The following is a 19669-nucleotide window of genomic DNA, read 5'->3' as shown; positions in this document are numbered from 1 at the left end:
TGTGTGTGTGTGTGTGTAGTACCTGTCGTGAGCAGAATGAATAGCCCACTGCCCTTCACTATTGCTGTATCCTAGACAAGGTGCCAGCTCAGAGGATTACTTAACCCATATGGCCTAAAATATCACTGTAGGAGGGGAAAGTGGAAGAATGGACATTTCTCCTTCGTCTCTCTGTGTGTGTGTGTGTGTGTGTGTGTGTGTGTGTGTGTGTGTGTGTGTGTGTGTGTGTGTGTGTGTGTGTGTGTGTGTGTGTGTGTGGCACTAATGAGTATGTTTCTTTGCTATTTAGAAATTTTCACAGCAGTAGTAAATTTTGTGTAGTCAACACTTATTTGTGAGGTTCTTAGTACACACAGTCACACAGTACAGCACATACATTGTTCTTAAATATAGAAATATTATTCCTATAATTGAAACTCCAACAAACTACAAACTAGGTAGGTGATTATGATACCCAGATGTTGCTCAGTCATGCAGGCTGTACTACAGAAGCTGGGTGAAATATCAACATCTAGTGGTTGATTTTGAGAACTGCAGTTCAAAGAAAAAAGGTTTCTCCAATAGGAGAAAGGTAGCATTTCCAACTTCGTCCAGCACCTTCCAGAATGCTGTATTCCAGAAAAACACTGTTCTGAACGATTCATGCTAAAGTTAGTATCAGCAAACAAAGCACAATCCACTGATGGGGTGTCACTGCTACATCGTGTGTGTGATTCTGTGAGTAAAAGTCTTAAGTGCTGAGGTATGAATTCTTGTTCTTCATCATGGTGTAGTGTTAGAAGAGGAACCATGCACTGCATTTATGTGTTGACATGCACATGAAGTGTGCTTGGAAATTCTGCTTCTGGGATTAGTTGAAACTGTGGGGGGCAGTTTTGAATCATGGAATAAAACTTTGAAAACCTTCTGGAAAGCACTACCTTTCTGTGACACCATTACCCTCTGTGGATCACTGCACCATTGAAGCATCCCTTTAATTAATCAATTCAGTGAAGGAAATAAGAAAAAACAGCAACAATAAACGAACACACACACACACACACACACACACACACACACTTATATGCACTCTGAAGGACCATCTAACCTTCTAATCCAGCAAGCAGGTGCTGGCATTGGGCTTGGTGAGTCAGGTTTCACTTTACAGTGAATTAGGCCTGTGTGGAACAAAACAATTCAAAGGCTTTTAAAGGAAGGAGATGACACATGTACATGTCTGGGTCATTCAGGCCAGATCGAGGGTTCAGCTCGCATGGAGAGTGGGCTATAGGCGGGTCACATGACCAGAGATATCATCTGAAGTGGGCCCTTCTGAATCTTTAATTCATGGCGGAAAATATTTGAGTCTACTCAATGGGCTAATTCTGCTGTTCAGAGATCTGAGTCTCCCCAAGCTACGGATATAATTAAAAATGGAAACTTTATCTCCGTGGACCAAGGGTTATACATAGATATCAAACTGAACAATAGGATATGCAGAGCTAACATTGATTCACCAGTAGTCAGTTTTGGATGTGTTTGCTAGACTCATAGTGGTGTATAGGTAGTGGGATATTTATATGGATGGATGGATGGATGAATGGATGGATGGATGAATGGAGGTTTGGTAGCTTTCAAATGATGCTTGATTGCTTAGTGAGATGAGCAAATAACAAACAGAAACTTCTGTATTTTAAATATTACAGCCATATAAAGGATATTTGTTAACATATGAACAAGATGCAATCATAATTATATCATAAATGGTAAGCTGATTAGCCATGACTGTGCTTTATCAAGACCGTGTTTCAGAGAGGTCTGCCACTAGGACTACACCAGAACAAATTTAATCAGTGCGTTTGTTTTGCTGGAAGACTGAGATACAAACAACGTTTGTCCTGTAGGCTACATGTGAACACCCATAAACAGATAGACAAGGGGAAAATGTCCATGTAAATACTTACCGAAGTGTGATGCCTATTACGCTGACTAAATGAATCTGTTCGTGCTAACACGCCCGCTTACACGTCCCTATCGTCTAATTACTGACATATGTAAAACAAAAAATAAATAAGTGTTGTATACAACACATAGGAAATGATAAATGGAAACGCTATTTTTTGTTATTACATCTCCTGTCAAAGAAATATAATTTAAAAGTATATGTAGACTATATGTATTATTAAAATAGCTATTTTATGCATAATTGAGTACTGCAACAAGGCAGTCTCCCGTAGCAAGACGAAGCATCTCATCAACTCTAATTAAGTAAAATAATCACAAAAACGTCTCAAAAGAATGTTAATTACCTTAACATTTCAAAGTATAAATCGGTTCTGTGTTTATTTACCGGTTATGCCAACACGGCCCTTACATCGTTCGCAAAATGTGTTCTGACTACAAGAACATCAGAGGAGAAATTGGTACTGACCCCTACGTGTAAAGTTCCTGTAGCCACCCATGCTAACAGCAAATAGCCGGTAACAACATTATGCATTCGATGGGCAATAATATCACTAAGTTCTCGGCTCTGAAGTTTCTAAAGTCATTATTGGTTTATTGTATGTCATGTGGATGGTGTAAATGTTGACCTCCTGCGCTGTGTGGTAGAGGCTGCATCCTAGGCCGCCTCGCTTGGGCACAGGGGCGAGAACGGTTCGGTTCGGAGGAGCATCCTCCCCACTATGCGGCTTTTGCTCTCAAAAACAACTTAACAGCTCCAAATAAGCGACTATTTCAATATCATATCCCAGTCGCCCCGATATGCGAATTTGCGGTACTATTTCCAAATCGTTTTTTTTTTTACAAATATCAATTGTATTTCCGCGGAACAAACCCTGTTTATAATTTGCGCAGACAAGCAAAAATGACACCGCATCCTTCAGCCGCTGCGCAGAGCTGGAGATGCTGGAGATGCTGGAGAACACGGGAACGACCGAGAACGACGCGACCAGCATCCCGACGCCTCGTCCCGTGTTTACCGGAGAAGCTCTCGGTCTCCATATATTACATTTTCGCCTCTTCACCTGTTTTTACATCATGTATCGTGAGGCCGGTCGCATCCACTACGCACGAAGCACGATATAATAATAGTAATATTTAGCTTCTTACCTGATCAGTGCAGATTTAATGACGACTAATGCCGTCTAGAACCGCGCTCCGCGTGAAAGGCGACGAGTCGCGCAACGCCGTGCTCGAGTACTGCGGTACACGGACTTCATGTGGATATCCTCCCTTGTCTCCGCCAGCCCAAGAAACTGTACTCGCTTCAGCTGAGCGCGTACCCGGCCACTGTGCTCGCTCCTGTCCTGGACGGTGCAAGTGTGAATGTGGATAGCGCGCGCCTCGGATTACAACTGGACAGGTGTTTCAAGGGATGACAAATAATCAAAATTATTAATCAACATTTATGTATATATACATTTATATATATATATATATATATATATATATATATATATATATATATATATATATATATATATATATATATATATATATACACACACACACACAGAGAGCGAGAAGAGAGAGAGAGAGAGAGAGAGCAAATATATGTGTATGCCATACAATTTGATTCATCCTATTCTAGAATATAAATATTTCTGACAATTTATGCTGTGTATCCAACACTACAACTGTAACATGATATGCTGGAGCACACTGCCTTTCTCAGTGAGCCTCTGTCCCATACACAGCGTTCTTTGACAGTCCTAAAGGTTTAACATATTCTTCTATAGCACAATAACACACTGGCACAGTTCAGCATTAAATACAACCAGGCACAGAGAGACATAGATTGACACTATGTCATCTATGCTGCACATTCTTAGGGGGGGGATGAATAGGCATATCTGTGTGGGGCTAGAACATTGATACACATGATTTCTCTCAGGGTTTATTCACCAAAGAGGATTTATTTCTGACAGCATATGTTGGGTTATCAGAGCTTGACATGCAGACCAATTCACAGATGTGGAGAATCACACACACACACACACACACACACACACACACACACACACACACACACACACACACACACACACACACACACACACACACACAGCTGAGCCCAGGCAGTGGAGAGAGATAAAAGGCCAAAAGTCTTTCAAGGACTGCAGGCTGTCAGCCTTAATTATACTGCCAAACTTTGGTGGAGGGAACAGGGAGGCAAATGCTTTGGTGGGGCTTACCCAGAATCCTTTCTTACTGGAGCCCACTGACATCCATTCATTTGTTATTCCTCAGAGTGGAGAACTTTTCTTTCCCTCCTTAATTCTTTGAGGCTGGAGGGGAAACCCCTGAATATGGATGTACTGTATAGATTAGACTCAAACACACTGACTTAGGCGGATAAGAAAAACGCTAAATCTGCTTAATTACACTGAGGTGTGTTTAAGCTCTTGTTGTCTGCGGATGTTTCAGGGTCATGGACATATTTATGTGGGATTGGGGGCAGCTGATTGTTCTTATTTGTAATGGGAGAGACTTCTTTTTCCTTTTCTGACTAGAAGGACATGCAAGGGATTAAGGACCTTTCCCCATGCCCTTGGGAGTCCTGATGGTTCAATGTTCCTGTACCATAGAGTTCACACTCTTCGTGAAATGACACGATAGAAACAAAACATGGGGATATTACACAGAATCAGTGTTTCCAGGAATACAGAATCAGAGACAAAAAAAATGAGATGGGAAAAATGTGTTTACATTTGGTTAGTGTAGCTCAGGGTTGTCAATTTCATAGTGCTGACTTGCAATGTTTATCTATTTCATGCCTTCTTGACAAAGCACTTTACACTACTCATAAAAAATGAATGATCTACAAAATGTAAAATAAATAACAGATGTTCTTGATTGTGTGACGGGTGGCCACCATCGGGCTTCCCATTTCTATAAATCGCTCTAAACAGTGAGGAGTTTACCAACAGAAAAGTCTGGCAGATACAGGGAAACCAGATCCTGTATTCTATCCAGAGCTGCCTTCTGACACGGCATACTAAATCTGAAACAAAGGTCTGTAGTGAAGCCTGTACATAGCAATTAGGAGCCCGCAGTCCTGGCAGGGCAGAGCTGTTGTACACTATACACGCTAATGCAGCATGAAGGCAGCTGGGTGGTAAATACATCATGGCTGAAGTAAGATCACCTGCCCAGGTCAAATGTCACTGCACACGGGACACACAAACCGTGATCACAAAGCTGTCCTCCAGGTTATAAGATATACCAGCGCTTGAGTGACTGAAGCAAGTATGAGGACCAAAGATAAGGGTCGCCTTTCCTGCCCACGTTAGACAGTGTTTTCCCTGTAATACTCTCTTTTGGGAAACCCAGCTCAGAGCATTTGTATTGACAATGGTGGATATTTAGACACTCTTTCCACAAGAGGGCGCCGATTTCCTATGACGTGTTACTCAAAGCGTTGAAAGAAACGTCAGTATGATCAACATTCGTGATGCTTGTACCACATGATGGCGGTATATAACAATTTATAGTAAGTAATTGCATTAAAATGGTTATTGGGTGGTAACAGCGTATAACTGTTGTATTAAACTTTTAGATCCTTATATTACAGTTTCTTAAAGATAAAAAATTAAGATTACTACTAAAAATGAACAGTGTTGCCGGGCGTTATAGTTTTTCTGAGTCGTGTATTTAGACTGGATAGTTTAATACAGATGAAAACAAAGAAGTGAATAGATCACCGACAACCGTTTTATTAATAACACTAGTTTATATTAACAACATAGGTGACTGGTGTATTTAATATCAACAATATAACACCCAGGACCTGAAATGCAGGATGTCTAAAAAGTAAGGAAACTCCCTTTAAAAATGTATCAACAAACATGGTCTTTAAGATGAACAACATTCAGTATCTTCTTTGTATATGGGTGTTTCCTTACTGTCGATACACCCTGTCTGCATATGTAAAATATCATCGAGCATTAGCCGACACGCGATCATGGTGTCATTACTCGCAGTGTCCACTAGAGGCCCTCGTTATTTCTCCCTTCCTCTGTATCCATTCTGAATACGCTTTCTCCAATGAAAGCGCGATGAACGCCGCTCTGATAACCGAGGACATCAGCAAGTCAGCTACAAAATAACCCGGTCACAGCAGACGGAAGGAGTTACGCGGTATAATATTACATTCAATGTATTCTTGCAGGCACGGGCACATTATGTCGAAGGATCAATTCCTATACCACCGCCACTAGCTACCGGAAACTGGTGTCTGCGCAGGAATTAATACATTACAAAATCGTAGATCAATTCTTCTGGAAGCAGGATAAAGCGAAGAGCATGACACGGGCGTTTCAGAGGCCATAGACCAGGTATGTGTGGTGTGTTCTGCTGCTCACAATATATGAGAATATTTGAAATATTAATAAGCAAATTGCTGTTTTTTTAGACTTGCGCAGTGACGGAATATTCGCAATAAATAAACGTAGCGTTTCGTCGTTCCCCAGGGACAGAAATCGGCACCGATTCGAGATCCTTTACTTTTGCAAAAAAATAAATAACTACCGGATAGCTACAGGGGGCTCTTAGGAAACGTAAACCGAAGAATAGTTTAACGCCATTGCCCATGTTAACTGACGCCGATATCACAACCGCAAGAGCAATTTCAAGACACATAGCTGGGTTTTACGCTGTAAATAGCAAAGCAACTTGTCGAGTTCGCTCTCACAGCCACTGCACCATCGCATCATCTACACAGAGCCGAGGACTGCGTGTGCTTCTGCAACCTTCGCCTTCTGCACACCCGTGCACTGTGCGCGCGACGCCGAACGCCCGTCGAATCCGCCGCACATGTAAACAAAGTCGGGCGCTCCGCTCAAAGTTTTCACTCAAAATGTGCTCAAATATAAGATTGTGTCACGAGAACGTCGAATGTCAACGACTTCTCAGGACTGGTCGTCACGATTATTAAAGCCGTAGTGCCAGTAGGCAGCGTAAAAACGTGTAGCCTTTGGTCTCCAACTCTTTAGATGGTGAAGGGTGGGGAGGTATCTGGCATCATGGCGTGTGGGTGTCCTACCTCACATTAACATATAAACCTCGTCTGCGTTTGCAGTGGTTTTCCCCGTCGAGTGTTACAACATGTGGCGTGTACACTCCGGACTCGCCAGACAGGTTCAGAACAAATGACACGCACGTCTGTGAAAACGTGCACAACAACATTGACATACATTCCAGTATGGCACAAGGTTTTGCGATTGTTAAACGCAGTTTTCTTTTAACGTGTACTCCTTATAATATGGACGGTACCCTCGCCGAACTTGTCCCAACAGTGTGGAGACTGACGCCCCCCCCCCCCCTGTTCCTAAGCAGCACACGTGTGTTATGTGGTAGGGCCCAAACGTGTCCAACCTCGCGTCCAGATCTAAAGCCGTGACAGTGCCGAACGTCCAAACTGTTCAGGCGGCACAGTCGACTTCTTGCACCGAGTGAGTGGTGCTTTTAAGCTCTGCAAAATCAGCAAGGCTTTTTTATTTGCCGTAATACCTATGGCACGAGTCTTTTTTAAATGTTTTTGTCAGTTAGCTGGTAGTCTGCTGAACGTCCTCCGGTAACTGTGGTTAGATAGTTCCTCTTGGTTTTGTAGTTGCTGCGTTTAGCGTTTTCTGGCATTTTCGCTGTGCTTAGCTCCTTTTCCTGGTAAAGTACGTGTAGATTGTGTGATGTGTTTCTGTTTGATGATACATGTAGACTCCTTTGCTCACTGTGAGTGTATAAAATCACATGCCACGATCCAACCCCTGATCTCTAATAAAAAGCTTTTAACCTTTGATTCAGCTTAGGATGTAAGCCAGATTTGGAATGTTGGTTAGATTACAGGGCCATCTGCACGACAGAGTCCGCGGGTGGAGAGAAATCTTTGTAGGTCTTTTTGGAGCGTGGAACCCTGAGGAGGAGCATGGAAGGTGATGGAGCACATGGGGATAGAACTCGGGCTTTGCTGTGGCCCCAGCCCGGGCCCGGGCCCCATCAGCTGGCAGCAGAGCGCGTCTGTTAAGGCCCAGGGCATGAGTGTGAGAGTTTAGGTTCTGTTTGTCAGTGGGTGGGTGTCGCCGCTGGGAGGCGGGGGGAGGGGTGGCGTGTGCGTGTGTGCGTGTGTGTGTGTGTGTGTGGGTGGGTGGGTGGGTTTGGGGGGCAGGGATGACACCGGTCTCTTTGTCTCTGCTTCTCAGAGGCGTGTGAACGCGTCTGGGTCGGCCCTCGCTCACGTGACGTCCCCACCTCCTCGTCCTTTGTTCAGCCAATCTGGGAGCCACCCCTAATTGAATGGGATTATATCCCAGTGGGGGATTGATTCCGGGGGTCTGGGGCCGGGCAGGCCCGGGGTCCCAGCAGAACAATACGAGAGCCGCCTTCTCTCCCACCCCTCTCCACCACCCCGTTCCCCTCTGGCCAGAGGGCCTGGTCCAACACTCGGTGTGGGCAGACAACGCAAGAGGCGCACTCCTGGGAAACCGAGACCGGCCACAATGATGGTGTCTGGAGATGGATGCCGCACGCACATGGTACAGCCCATCTGCTGACGTCTGGACACGTGTTTGCAACAACGTCTGAGGTCCTTTGGGCCCTACGCCTGGTATAATCCCAGGAGCGTGCCCGGAAAACCCCTCTCCTTCCCAGTGTGTGACGGAGAAGACCCTGCTGGCTGTCTGGCTTTGGCCTGACGTTCATGCGCTGTGTAGGCCCTGTGTCTGGGATTCTTTGTATGCATTGATATGGTTCAGCTGTGTACAAATAGGCCAAGAACAGGTGCTGCACAGAATGGATGAGCGAAAGCCAAGCGGGACAGTGCTAATCTCGGTGGAATCAGTGTATCCCTTTGCCCCTTCGATCTGGATTCCCGCTGATAAACGCCCCTATAAGAGTGCTCTAACCCGCAGAAGCACGTGTGCTCGTAAATATTTTTTTTCCGGTGTGGGGGAAGTGTGAAAAGAGGTCAGAGCGCGGAGCGTGGAACTGTCTCGGCTAGCGCACGTCTCACGGCTGTCTCGCTCTTCTCTCTGCTTGGACTCTCCTGCAGTCTGTCCCCATTATTCAGGGAGTGGGGATGATAGTCATTCATTCAGTGAGGTGTGCGAGAATGTTCCTGCAGAGTGGAGTGGGCAGGTCAAACCACCCACTGTTCCTCTTGGTGCAGGCCAGCACAAAGGTCAAGGCGAATAAGAATCCCAGTTTAGAGGTACATGCAGTGATAAATGACTCGACTGTGTTTTCACACCACGGAGTTGGAGGTCATGGGAGGTGAAGTACCTCCATCATCAGCAGGAGAGGTGTGGAGACATCAGAATATGTTTATTTCCCTGCAACTCTGAAGTCCAGCCTCTTTGTCACTCGTCATCCTAAAGAGTGTTTGAGAGCTTCAGGGAGCTTGGCTTTATTTATGGCCTGATCTTTGGAGATGGCAGAAGTGAGAGCCATGAGGAACGTCCTCTGTAGAGAAGTCCCTGCAATCATGCTGCACCCAGAGCAGCTGCATGAATCTTATTGAGAATCACTGTAATGGATACTGAAAGTGTAAGAGGCAATCTCTCCTGAGCACTGCAGTCACTGTATTTTACACCTCTGCAGTCTCTATATATCTCACCCCTCTGCAGTCACTGTATCTCACCCCTCTGCAGTCACTGTACACTGTATCTCACCACCCCTCTGCAGTCACTGTACACTGTATCTCACCCCTCTGCAGTGCCTTCAGCTCCAGAGCTTCAGTGGCTGCTCTTGTCTTTGATTTTAATCACTGGAGGCTATCTGGACTTGCAGAGCTCGAGCCATAACGGAGCAGAGAATGTTAATTAGGCAGAGTATGTTAATTAGGGCTGTCAAACGAGTTCTGAAATGCCGTTGGTTCTGCAAAGGCCAATTATGTTCATAGTGAAGTTTGCGCTGATGGCTCTCCTTTGAATCTTGGCCTTCGGATCTCCAAAAGAAGACTGGTGCTGGAGCTAGTTCCTCCAGCAGGTATGGATGAGTCCTCTGTGTCCACGAGTCTCCTGAGCCGGCCTGCTCTGCTTTTACCGAAATCTCACTGGCCCTGCATGTCTTGAACCCTTGTGCGGGAGCCTCCGTCCGGCTGCGTGTGGTGGCGTGCGGGGGCGTGTGGTGGCGTGCGGGGGCGTGCGGAGCACCGCCGGCTGCAGTCTGCGCGAGGGAAGCAGGAAGTGCTGGTCTGCTCTCTGAATGTTGCTGAGTAAGCGGAGGCAATGGGAGCCAGATGACTGTCTCCGTACAACACGTCCCCATCTGGTCTCCTCTTCAGATAAATGTGGTGACTGTAATTGAGAACACTGCCCGTGTCTTCTTTGATCCCCACTAGATCTATGTTTTGGGGATCTGTTGTGTTTAATTACTTTTGTCTGTGATCCATTATTTGCAAATGAGCCAATTGCCCACGGTGCATGGTGTAGAGGACGAGATTTTGCATTGCACCACTGATGTGTGTTCATGGTGACCTGTTTTGGATAGGGAGATGTACATTTTTCAGAGGATTATTGTATTTTTCATCATTGCTCATTTGTCTCTTCTGTTTCTCCACAGAGCTCCATGGTCTTGCTGTGGACCCCATAAAGACCCATTTTCCCCCTGCAACCCCCCCTCCCCCCTTTGATCTGAACCTCCTGGTGTGGTGGCAGTGCCCCCTGCAGGAGAATGTCTGCAGCGCAGACGCAGAGTGACGGCGAGCAGCGCTGGGGCTGCCTGGAGTCTCTGGGCCTGAGCCCCCGTGAGCTGGTCCTGGCTGAGGCTCTGCAGATGGAGTACGATGCCCTCTCCCGCCTCAAACAGGACAAGGGATCATCCGGGACTGTCTCCCCTGAGACCAGGCCCGAGCAGCTCTCGCCCAGACCGGTCCCCAGCCCACCCGGGAGCAGTCTGCCCCAGGGCACGTCTGGATCCGATCCGGCACTCAACGTCATCCAGCCCGGAGTGTCAAACCCATCAAGGTCAAACCTGGAGTTGCGCAGCTATAGTAAGGAGCCGCTTTACATCTTGGACAGCCAGGAGAAGAGTGACTACGAGGGGACGTCAGGAATGCTGATGAAGGGGCTTCCTCCTCCGGACGAGCCCCCGCCGGCGCTGCCGCCCCGTAACCCCATCCCTCCGCTGGATCCGTTCCTGGGCCGCAGAGGTTCTGCTCCCAGGGACGTGAACCTCTTCACCCCCGAGGAGGACCAGCCCAAGCTGCCCTGTGGAGATGCCATGAACTACGACAACTTGAATGACTCCCTCATAAGGCTCAACGAGGACTGGCCGTCGCCCAGGAGGCGGAGAGTTAACGGCGACCAATCGGGGAAGCCGGTGGCGCGGAGTAAGACCCTGCCCCCACAGGTTCCGCCTCGCACTTACCTGCCGGGGCAGAGGAGTGCCAGAAACATCTGGAGGGTGTCAGTCGATCCGGTATGTGTGCTTGGTTTCAGGAAGTGTGCAGTCTGAATTGCAGAAATGATGATAATGTGTAGACAAAGGTTTTATGTTTTTATCATCGCATACATGGAACTGATTATTCATATGTAGATTATAAAACTAGTGTGCAGCTGTGGTAAAAATCCCTTCATGACCAACTATGTCTGAGAATGTCTAAAATGAATCATTCTAAGAATTCGATTGAACTCGTGTCACTGTGTGTGATGTAGGGGAAAGAGCTGAGTGCCGTTTCTGCCTCCCAGGTGTCTCAGGGGTCAAGGGTCAACGGGTTCGGCTACGAGCTCTTCCAAGTATCAGAGGAGCGCGATGAGGAGGTGGCTGCCTTCTGTCACATGCTCGACGTGTGAGTGCCTGTCTACCACACTCACCTCCTCACCTACCTCCTCGTCCTCCTCCACCACTCCTAATGCACAGCTCTGATCCATGTTGATGTCAATCGTGGCAGATGTTTGATGTCTCATATCATAGGTCCTGAGTTTGTGTGTGTGTGTGTGTGTGTGTGTGTGTGTGTGTGTGTGTGTGTGTGTGTGTGTGCAGGTTGCGCTCGGCCTACCCATGCACGGAGCACTCGAAGAACGCTGGCTTCGTGTGGAGCCCGAGCGTGACGCAGGAAGAACTTCAGCTGGGCCTCGGGGTCAGCATCAAGGTCACGGTGGTCAGCGAGCACTTCCGGGAGCCCCTCACCTTTACCTGTGATGGTAAGCCAAGGCACAGGTGCAACCTCACAGACTGGTGCTGATTGGTTTAGCCTGGGTGTGGACCAAACCTGCGGTCCTCCCATACGCTTCTGCACGTGAAAGGTCCAGGCAGCTGATGATTTGACACCGGTGCTGTTGGAGCATGCGCAACGCAGAAGTTTCCGGGTCAGGACACATCAACGATCCGTTCGTTTCCCTTGCCATGGAGCGGCACTTTTTCACCTGGCTGACTTGAAAAACCAGATCTGTGGTAAAGCTGAACAGCTTAACTTTCCTCTGATTTGCTCTGTCGAGCTTGAGATGAGTGGAATTTAGACACCATAGTGCTCCACGGAACTGTCCAGAGAGGACCACACAACCTCTCGGATCAAATCACTTAATGGAATTATAACCAAATGGCTTCCTGCCAGCTATATGTTTTATATTCTTGATCAAAGGAGCCTGATTCTCATTCTTTTGGCAAACAGTAACGCGATCACAAACATGTCCATACACACCCACAAGGTCTCTCAGATGGCAGGAGCAAGCGGGAAGGAGAGAATATGACGTGGCCTCCTCCTGTTTGTCTAGCACTTCCCTCTTTTTCCTTCTCTTTACATTCCACGGTTTGACAGCTGCCTTTCGCCACGGCCACCTGAGGCTCCACTATGAATTTGTTTATCTGTATCTGGTTTCTGGAGCTGGTCTGAAGTTGTGCTATTTGCTGTCAGTGGAACAGAACAGTGCAGGCCAATGGAAAGGCCAGAAAATAAGAACCACACAGTATTCTCCAGTTGATATTGTATGGCAGTAGTGTCTTAATATTAGTCCAACTGTCTGTCTTGAAAATTATGTAGCTAATAATACATAACCTTCATGTTTTTTCCCTTGTAGTGGTGAGGGTATGTGAGCTGTGATCGAACCTGTAAATTCTGGGGTATCTGAAGATAAACACCCTTCCAGTTTGTGGTGGTGTTCTGCCAATCAAACCTGTCAGGACATAGGTGTGGATAGTGGTTGCTCTCTGGGCCTCTCGCACTCCTCCGGCTGGGTGTGGCCTGTGTTTGCTGTGATCATTCTGTGACTCACGGGTGCCTGTGTTGACCGGCGGAACGCGGCCTCGCCTGAGTGTGTGTGGACATGGCCCACGACGAGTGTGCTGACCCTGACCGCTAGTTCACATCCTTCCCCATAAAACCACAGGCGTCTCATATGTTTGGCCTTGAAGGATGACAGTCCTGTTATGGTGTTAACGTAAGAGTGGCCTTAATAAATGCAGTCTCTTTCTTGATTGTGTAAGAGTCAACGTTCAGAAAGAGTTGCAGAAAAATTGTAGAGAGTGGGAGAGGGAGGGATGGAGGGAGGGATTGAGAGATAGAGAGGAACAGGGAGATGGAGGGAGGGTTTGTCAGATTGCATCATGACCGCAGAACTCTATCTGTCTGGACTCGTGAAGGAGACTGGGGCAGGGAGGACGTTTTCTCCTGGTCCGATCTCACCTTTGTCCATTGTCTTTTTGTTTCTCTTGGCCGGTGTCGTTAGGTGCTGGCTCACTGTAAAAAGAGCAGATGGAATCTGATCAGGAAGAGCAGTGTCACTAACTGGTGACCTCCCATCGATCTAGCTGCCACTGTTCTGATTGACCGATGGAGTTTTGATCACTTTACCCCCCCCCCCCCATCTAGAACATCTCCATTCACCCTCTGACCCATATCAACCCCCATCTGTTGTTACTAGATGCAAATGATGTCATCGTTACATCATTGCAATAACAGCATGTAATGGGTTTTTGAAGCGTGTAGCTGTACCCTAAAGTGAACCTGTGTGGTGATGCAAACTTGTTTTCTGATCACTTTTGTTAAGGGTCTTCCACCATTGACCTGCTGATCTACCAGACCCTGTGCTACGCCCACGATGACCTGGACATGATCGATGTGGACGACTACATCCTGAAAGTGTGCGGCCAGGCGGAGTATCTCGACAAGTAAGAGCAGCGTTGCACCTCCACCCAACCACCCCTCCCCAGGCCCAGGAGGGCTGCCAGCTTGTTTCATTTTCAAGTGCTTGGCAGTCTGTTTTCTTGGGTTTGAGGGAGTGGAGACACTTGGTTAGCGAGTGTCAGGCTGTACATAATAAACAGACCCCACTGCCTGTTCGGAGCTGGAAGACCTCCTGTCATTGGCTGCTCTGCCGGACCGTAGTTTGATTGACACCTGCTCCTTGCTCCAGCCCTCCGCGTGAGAACAGGGGAGGCGGAGCCCCACGCCGGGCCCAGGCTACGGTAATCTCGTAATGCCCCACTCCCTGGGACTTTCAGTCCGCTGCACCTCCAACCCCGCCCCCTACCCCCCTCTGGGCATGATGCCCACTTCAGACGGGCATGGAGCTATGGGCAGTTGTCCCAGATCTCACCAAAAAAACCCCAATAAACAGCCCCTTTCTGCACCACTGCTTGGGTGCACCGTCACGAGAAGCATCTCTCTCTAGCGCTGTGAGTGGCGTATTGGGGGAGCTTGACCCCCCAACCCCCCCCCCCCCCCCCCCCCCCCCCGTGTGGCCGGAACACGGGTGCCGTTCTGAGGGGAAAATGACTGGGGAAGGCTGCCTGTGGTTAGTGGTGCGAACAGGCTTCCGTCATCCCGACCCAAAAGCCCGTCTGGTGTGGCTGTTATAAGTGAGCAGTGCTGATGTCTGAGGGAGAGTATAACCACAGTGGGCTTCCCCTCCAAACAGGACCACCATTCTGGAAGAGTTTGAGCGTCCAACTACTTAAGTGCTTCATATGGTACACACAGACTGGCCTGCTAATGGGCAAATGGGTCAGAGTGGAGGGAAGAGTTGTTTCAAAAGCACAGATGCTGTGTGTGTGTGTGTGTGTGTGTGTGTGTGTGTGTGTGTGTGTGTGTGTGTGTGTGAAGAAGCAGTAGAGTTTTTGTTCAGTAGCTTTTTGGGTGTTGGTAGGAAGTGTGTTTTGCATTGATAACCTCGAGTTAGTGCATGACTGCATGGAGAGGGAGATTATCCTGTGTGTAAGGCTGGTGTTATTCTGCTGGTACTGTGCTACCATTCAGCATGATGGCCTGGTGGACAAACAAAAAACGTTACTGTTGCACAGTGAATGCATATATTCCACATATACTTTATATTATATTTGATTTATTATTATTATTATTATTATGACATAAAATTATATAATAACTAATATATTCTAATTCCACTGTGCAGACAAAATGGTCCAAATGAATGGGTTATTTATCAAGGGAAAATGATCTGTGTGCACATCAGGATGACACATAATGGTCATATTGGATGTTCGGTTTATTTCTCGTAGGCCTTTATAGCTTTTCAGTGTGTTCTAAGAGTAGAGGTTTGTTATGAGTGCGTCCTCTCTTGTCTCACATTTCTTAGCGCTGTGTCACTCTGGTGTGTCTCACTGTTGTGTGTCCCTCGTCCCCAGTTCTCAGACCCTGGCAGGCCTGGAGTGCATCCAGCAGTGTCTGAAGTTTGACTGGGACATTCGGCTCTTCCTCTCCAAGAGGATCTCCGTCAGCAGGGAGCTGGCCCGCACGGTGAGCGCAGAACGGGTGGAGGGAGGTGGGTGGAGGGCCTGCACTGCTCAACCCCAGAACGTGTGGAGGCGGAGGCCCCACAGAGGTTGTAGGTTTGCTCCTTGGAAGTTGTAAGTTATAGGTTTGTTTCTTGTAGGATGTTATGGTGGGTGTTGTGTCGTGATTATGGTAAAAGCAGGTCGTATCTCGTGGCTTGTCGACAAAAAGGTGTTCAAGAAGGAAAGTGCATGTGTGCGTGCGTGCTCACTGAGCTGCACATGTTCTTGTAACCTGTAAATTTGCTTCTTGTAAGTTTGTCATCATGATTACAAAAGTAAAATGCAAGTATAAAAGAACAACCCCATGTTAGCAATGCTAACTAGATAGCTGACTGCGTTGCCACATCTTCATGGTACATTGTCTTTCCACCTCTTGATGCTAATCCACCTCGCTGTATTTGTCATACAGTTTCACTACGCCCACTGTGATTGCACGGTAGTGTAAATCACAGGAAGAGGTGGGCAGGCTGCTGTAGTGTACAGTACGTGTGTTGCCAGTTTAAGATGATGATGTGATGGCCGTCCTTTTTTTCCCTCTGTCAGGAGGAGGACGACGAGACACCGTCTACCTTGAACCACAACATCCTTCTGCAGGAGAGGCCCATCAAGCAGACTGTGACCAGGTGAGGGGGCAGCAGTGCGTGAGAGGGAACCTAAATCGTGTGTGACCCACTGACCCACTCTGGTGTCTTTCACAGGGAGGCCCTCACGTTGTTATTGGACACCTTCCATAATGAGGCCGACTCCTTTGTGCTGTCAGAGGTACGTTAACTGTGGACAATCTCCACGTGGGACATGTTAATTATGTTAGTGCAGTCTGGAGACTACTGATCTACTGCAAAATGCAGTGAAATATTCTCTCTCTCTCTCTGTGTCTCTTCTCTCTCTCTCTCTCTCTCTCTCTCTCTCTCTCTCTCTCTCTCTCTCTCTCTCTCTCTCTCTCTCTCTCTCTCTCTCTCTCTCTCTCTCTCTCTCTCTCTCTAGGTTGACATGTCATTGCACGTGGAGCGCTTGGTTCAGTCTGTGAAGGCTCTGTGCAGCTCTCTTGCTGCCGTGGAAACGCCAGACATCACCTCAGCCCTCAACCAGTTGCCAGCCTGTCCCTGCAGACTACAGCCCAGCGTACAGAAGGTGAACACATACACACCTGATACAGAGCCAGTGTGAATGAGCTGTTGGAAACCCCATAGTGATATGCTGGTTAGCTGTACTTCATGCTTCTCTGGAGTCTTGCATTGCTTACAGGATCTGGTGTAAACACATGCCCTCGAGCGCTAGCGTGCTAAAACGCTAGCGTCAGCATGTTTGCAGTGGTGTCTGCAGGCAATAATGGTTCAGTATGTGTAGAAACAGAAAGCTCAAACCTTTTCTGAGTGACAGCTAAAAGCTGCAAGTGTCCTCCAAGTGCATGCTGGTTTCTGTTACACTATACAACTGTGTGTGTGTGTGTGTGTGTGTGTGTGTGTGTGTTTCCCCTCACAGGATGCGACAGTGCTGGCTCGGAGAGAAAACCGAGGTACGGTTCCCATCATGCTTCACTAATCCCAGTTTGACAACAGCGAGGCCACATTACAGCCCTGCCCACCTCCCTCCCCACCCCCTCGTGCTCTGTAAGAGGGAAATGGGGCTGCTGTTGGTGTGCATGCGCATGCCTTAACGTTCATAGACCTGTGTGTGCGTGCATTCACGTGTGCACCCACGTGACAGTGCGTGCCTGTGTGCACGTGATGGATGGGGCCAGAGTGTGTTTGTGTTTGAAGACGTCTGTAGAAAGGATCTCCTGCAGTAAGCATCCTGAGGTTCTACGCTGAGATAAACAGGAAGGACGCATGTCTGCCTTCAGGAAGTGTGCTGCTCATTCCACACCGAACGTAACCTGAATTCCAGCTGTCCTAACAAACAAACCAGTATCCATGGAAGTCCTCTCCATGGAAGTCCTGCCACCTGCCTTTCTTACGAGGGCTGTGTGTAATAATTAAAAAAAGACAATCTGTAGGTGCTGTCTGCTGGGACAAGCTTCAGTTCTGTGATCTTTTCAAACGGACATGGTGTATAGATTTGAAAAGTTTTCTGGCCAGTCGTGGTTTGCACATGAGGTGCATTGGCCTCACGAGCAGCTTGTTTTGAGATGAGATGTGGTTTAAATGGCCTCTGGCTAGCTCAGTTTGGCCGGGCCATATCTCTTGGCTTGTCATTACCTAAAACCAGAGCTGTTGAAAATCAAGGAAATCAAATGTGTGTGTGCACGCATGTAGAGTGAGGTGTGTGTGTGTGTGTGTGTGTGTGTGTGTGTGTGTGTGTGTGTGTGTGTGTGTGTGTGTGTGTGTGTGTGTGTGTGTGTGTTGAGTGAGGCCCATTAGCTTTCAGTGTTTATGTAGAAAAGCCCTTGACCTCCTGCTCCGATTTCAGAAAAAATAGTTGAGAGGTTGACGGCGGCCATCTTGGACCTGGTGGAGCTGTACTGCAGCACGTTCAACGCCAACTTCCACACGGCTCTGCCCAGCCGCCCGCGTGCGGTGCCCGTCCAAGAGGCCGGCATGGTCACCAATGTGCTCTCCTTCACCATCTATGCCGCCCACCGCGTGCCAATCACCTGGGCTGCCAGGTAACTACCCCCACCCACCCTGAAGTCTGGGGGGGGGGGGGGGGGAGGGGGGGGGATAATGCCATCTTGCTCAGTCAACTAGATGTTGTAGAGCAGTGCAATGGTGTACATTTGCATTCTGGTGCATACACACACACACACACACACACACTTGATTCCCATCCCACATGCATTGTTGTACACCAACGCAAAGAACAACAGCTCTCTCAGAGGTGCTCGGGGCGTGGTGTGATTTTGAGCACAGTGGTGAGCTCTGTCCAGCTCTGGGTTCTGCAGCCAACAACACTCCTCCTGTCTGATCTTCTGTTAGGCCACTGCACCAGCCCCAGTCATTTTTGGCCATGAATTTTATTTCTGAAACCACCTGCCATATTGCAATATGAGAGGCAAAATAAAGTGTAATAACAGATTCTTTGCTAGAGATCTCCTAGAGGGAGAGAGAGATAAACAGAGAAAGACACACTCACACACAGAGAGAGAAACAGAGAGAGACAGAGAGCATATACGGCATATACCAGCTGCCCTGGCTACATATACTGCAGTGTAATCCAGTGGGTGTGTATGATATGAGGTGCAGAAAGGGCTCTGAAACATGGAGGGTTCCTCCTCCCACTGTCCTTCATAATAGACATACATGCATGCGCACACACAGTTCTGATATTCATACGAACACATTCACACTACAGACAAACAATCGGCTGTGCTGACGTTAATGCAACCGCATACACCCCACAGATAAACAAGGCTGGTTTCTGTTACACTAGGAAACAAATGACACGACCCCTAATGCAGATCTCTAAAAATGGTTCAGTCTGTCCCCCTTCCCCCATCCATCATGTGAATGGTCTCCTCCACCCATTGACCCTGGTGGAGTGATGCCCCTATTGTCTCCCACTGAAACTGAGGCCGACTGCAGACTGGGCTGTCACAAAAGGACGCTGCGTGGGAACCCCACGCAACCCTTGACCTTCCCAGGACTGGGTGGAGGGCATCTGAGGCGCTAGGCACCTGTCCAGTGGTGTCTGAGGGCAGCGCGGTGGTGTATGCCATCTGTTGCTGGGGGGCAGCAAATAGGTGTGCAGGAAGTTGATGCTGTGAGTGAAGATCACGGGGCAGGTCTTGCGTTTTTAATGACTCTCTCTTGTGTTTCTTACACCCCGTGCTCCCATTTATATCTCTTTGCCCTGCATCTGACATTCCATTTAGTCTGGAATGTTTTTCCTCCTATTTAAGATGGCCTCTTGAGAAAATGGGCCCCCTTCCCTTTTAAAGAGTCTTGGATGAAAAACGCAGGCGACCTGTTGGGAAAGCAGGGATTAAAAAAAGGCTGCAGGGGCGACACGCTGTGTTCATGCTAGA

The 19669-nt window shown here is 47.9% G+C and overlaps 2 protein-coding genes across 4 annotated transcripts in view; one reads left to right on the top strand and one right to left on the bottom strand.

Annotated features, from left to right (window-relative positions):
• nfasca (neurofascin homolog (chicken) a) overlaps positions 1–3284 on the bottom strand; it is a 65713-nt gene extending 62429 nt beyond the window's left edge. For both annotated transcript variants that reach the window (XM_077003999.1, XM_077004007.1), the window contains exon 1: positions 3091–3284. The gene's annotated coding sequence lies outside the window, so the exon portion shown is untranslated. The remainder of the gene's footprint in view (positions 1–3090) is intronic.
• A 2721-nt stretch (positions 3285–6005) lies between these two features.
• Positions 6006–19669, top strand: part of pik3c2b (phosphatidylinositol-4-phosphate 3-kinase, catalytic subunit type 2 beta) — a 31671-nt gene continuing 18007 nt past the window's right edge. Inside the window, exons 1-11 of one of the 2 annotated variants that reach the window (XM_077003984.1) lie at positions 6006–6317; positions 10537–11394; positions 11664–11764; positions 11959–12119; positions 13962–14082; positions 15556–15667; positions 16249–16328; positions 16404–16467; positions 16690–16836; positions 17188–17221; positions 18115–18310. In XM_077003984.1, the coding sequence (XP_076860099.1) occupies positions 10648–11394; positions 11664–11764; positions 11959–12119; positions 13962–14082; positions 15556–15667; positions 16249–16328; positions 16404–16467; positions 16690–16836; positions 17188–17221; positions 18115–18310 (1763 nt within the window). In that variant the 5' untranslated portion in view covers positions 6006–6317; positions 10537–10647. Of the gene's footprint in view, positions 6318–10536; positions 11395–11630; positions 11765–11958; positions 12120–13961; positions 14083–15555; positions 15668–16248; positions 16329–16403; positions 16468–16689; positions 16837–17187; positions 17222–18114; positions 18311–19669 lie in introns of both variants that reach the window. The other variant, XM_077003979.1, reaches the window with a different exon arrangement.

This window comes from Brachyhypopomus gauderio, chromosome 1, assembly GCF_052324685.1.
Source record: "Brachyhypopomus gauderio isolate BG-103 chromosome 1, BGAUD_0.2, whole genome shotgun sequence".
In the NCBI taxonomy this organism is placed as follows: domain Eukaryota; kingdom Metazoa; phylum Chordata; class Actinopteri; order Gymnotiformes; family Hypopomidae; genus Brachyhypopomus; species Brachyhypopomus gauderio.
This window is presented reverse-complemented; position numbering and strand designations above follow the sequence as displayed.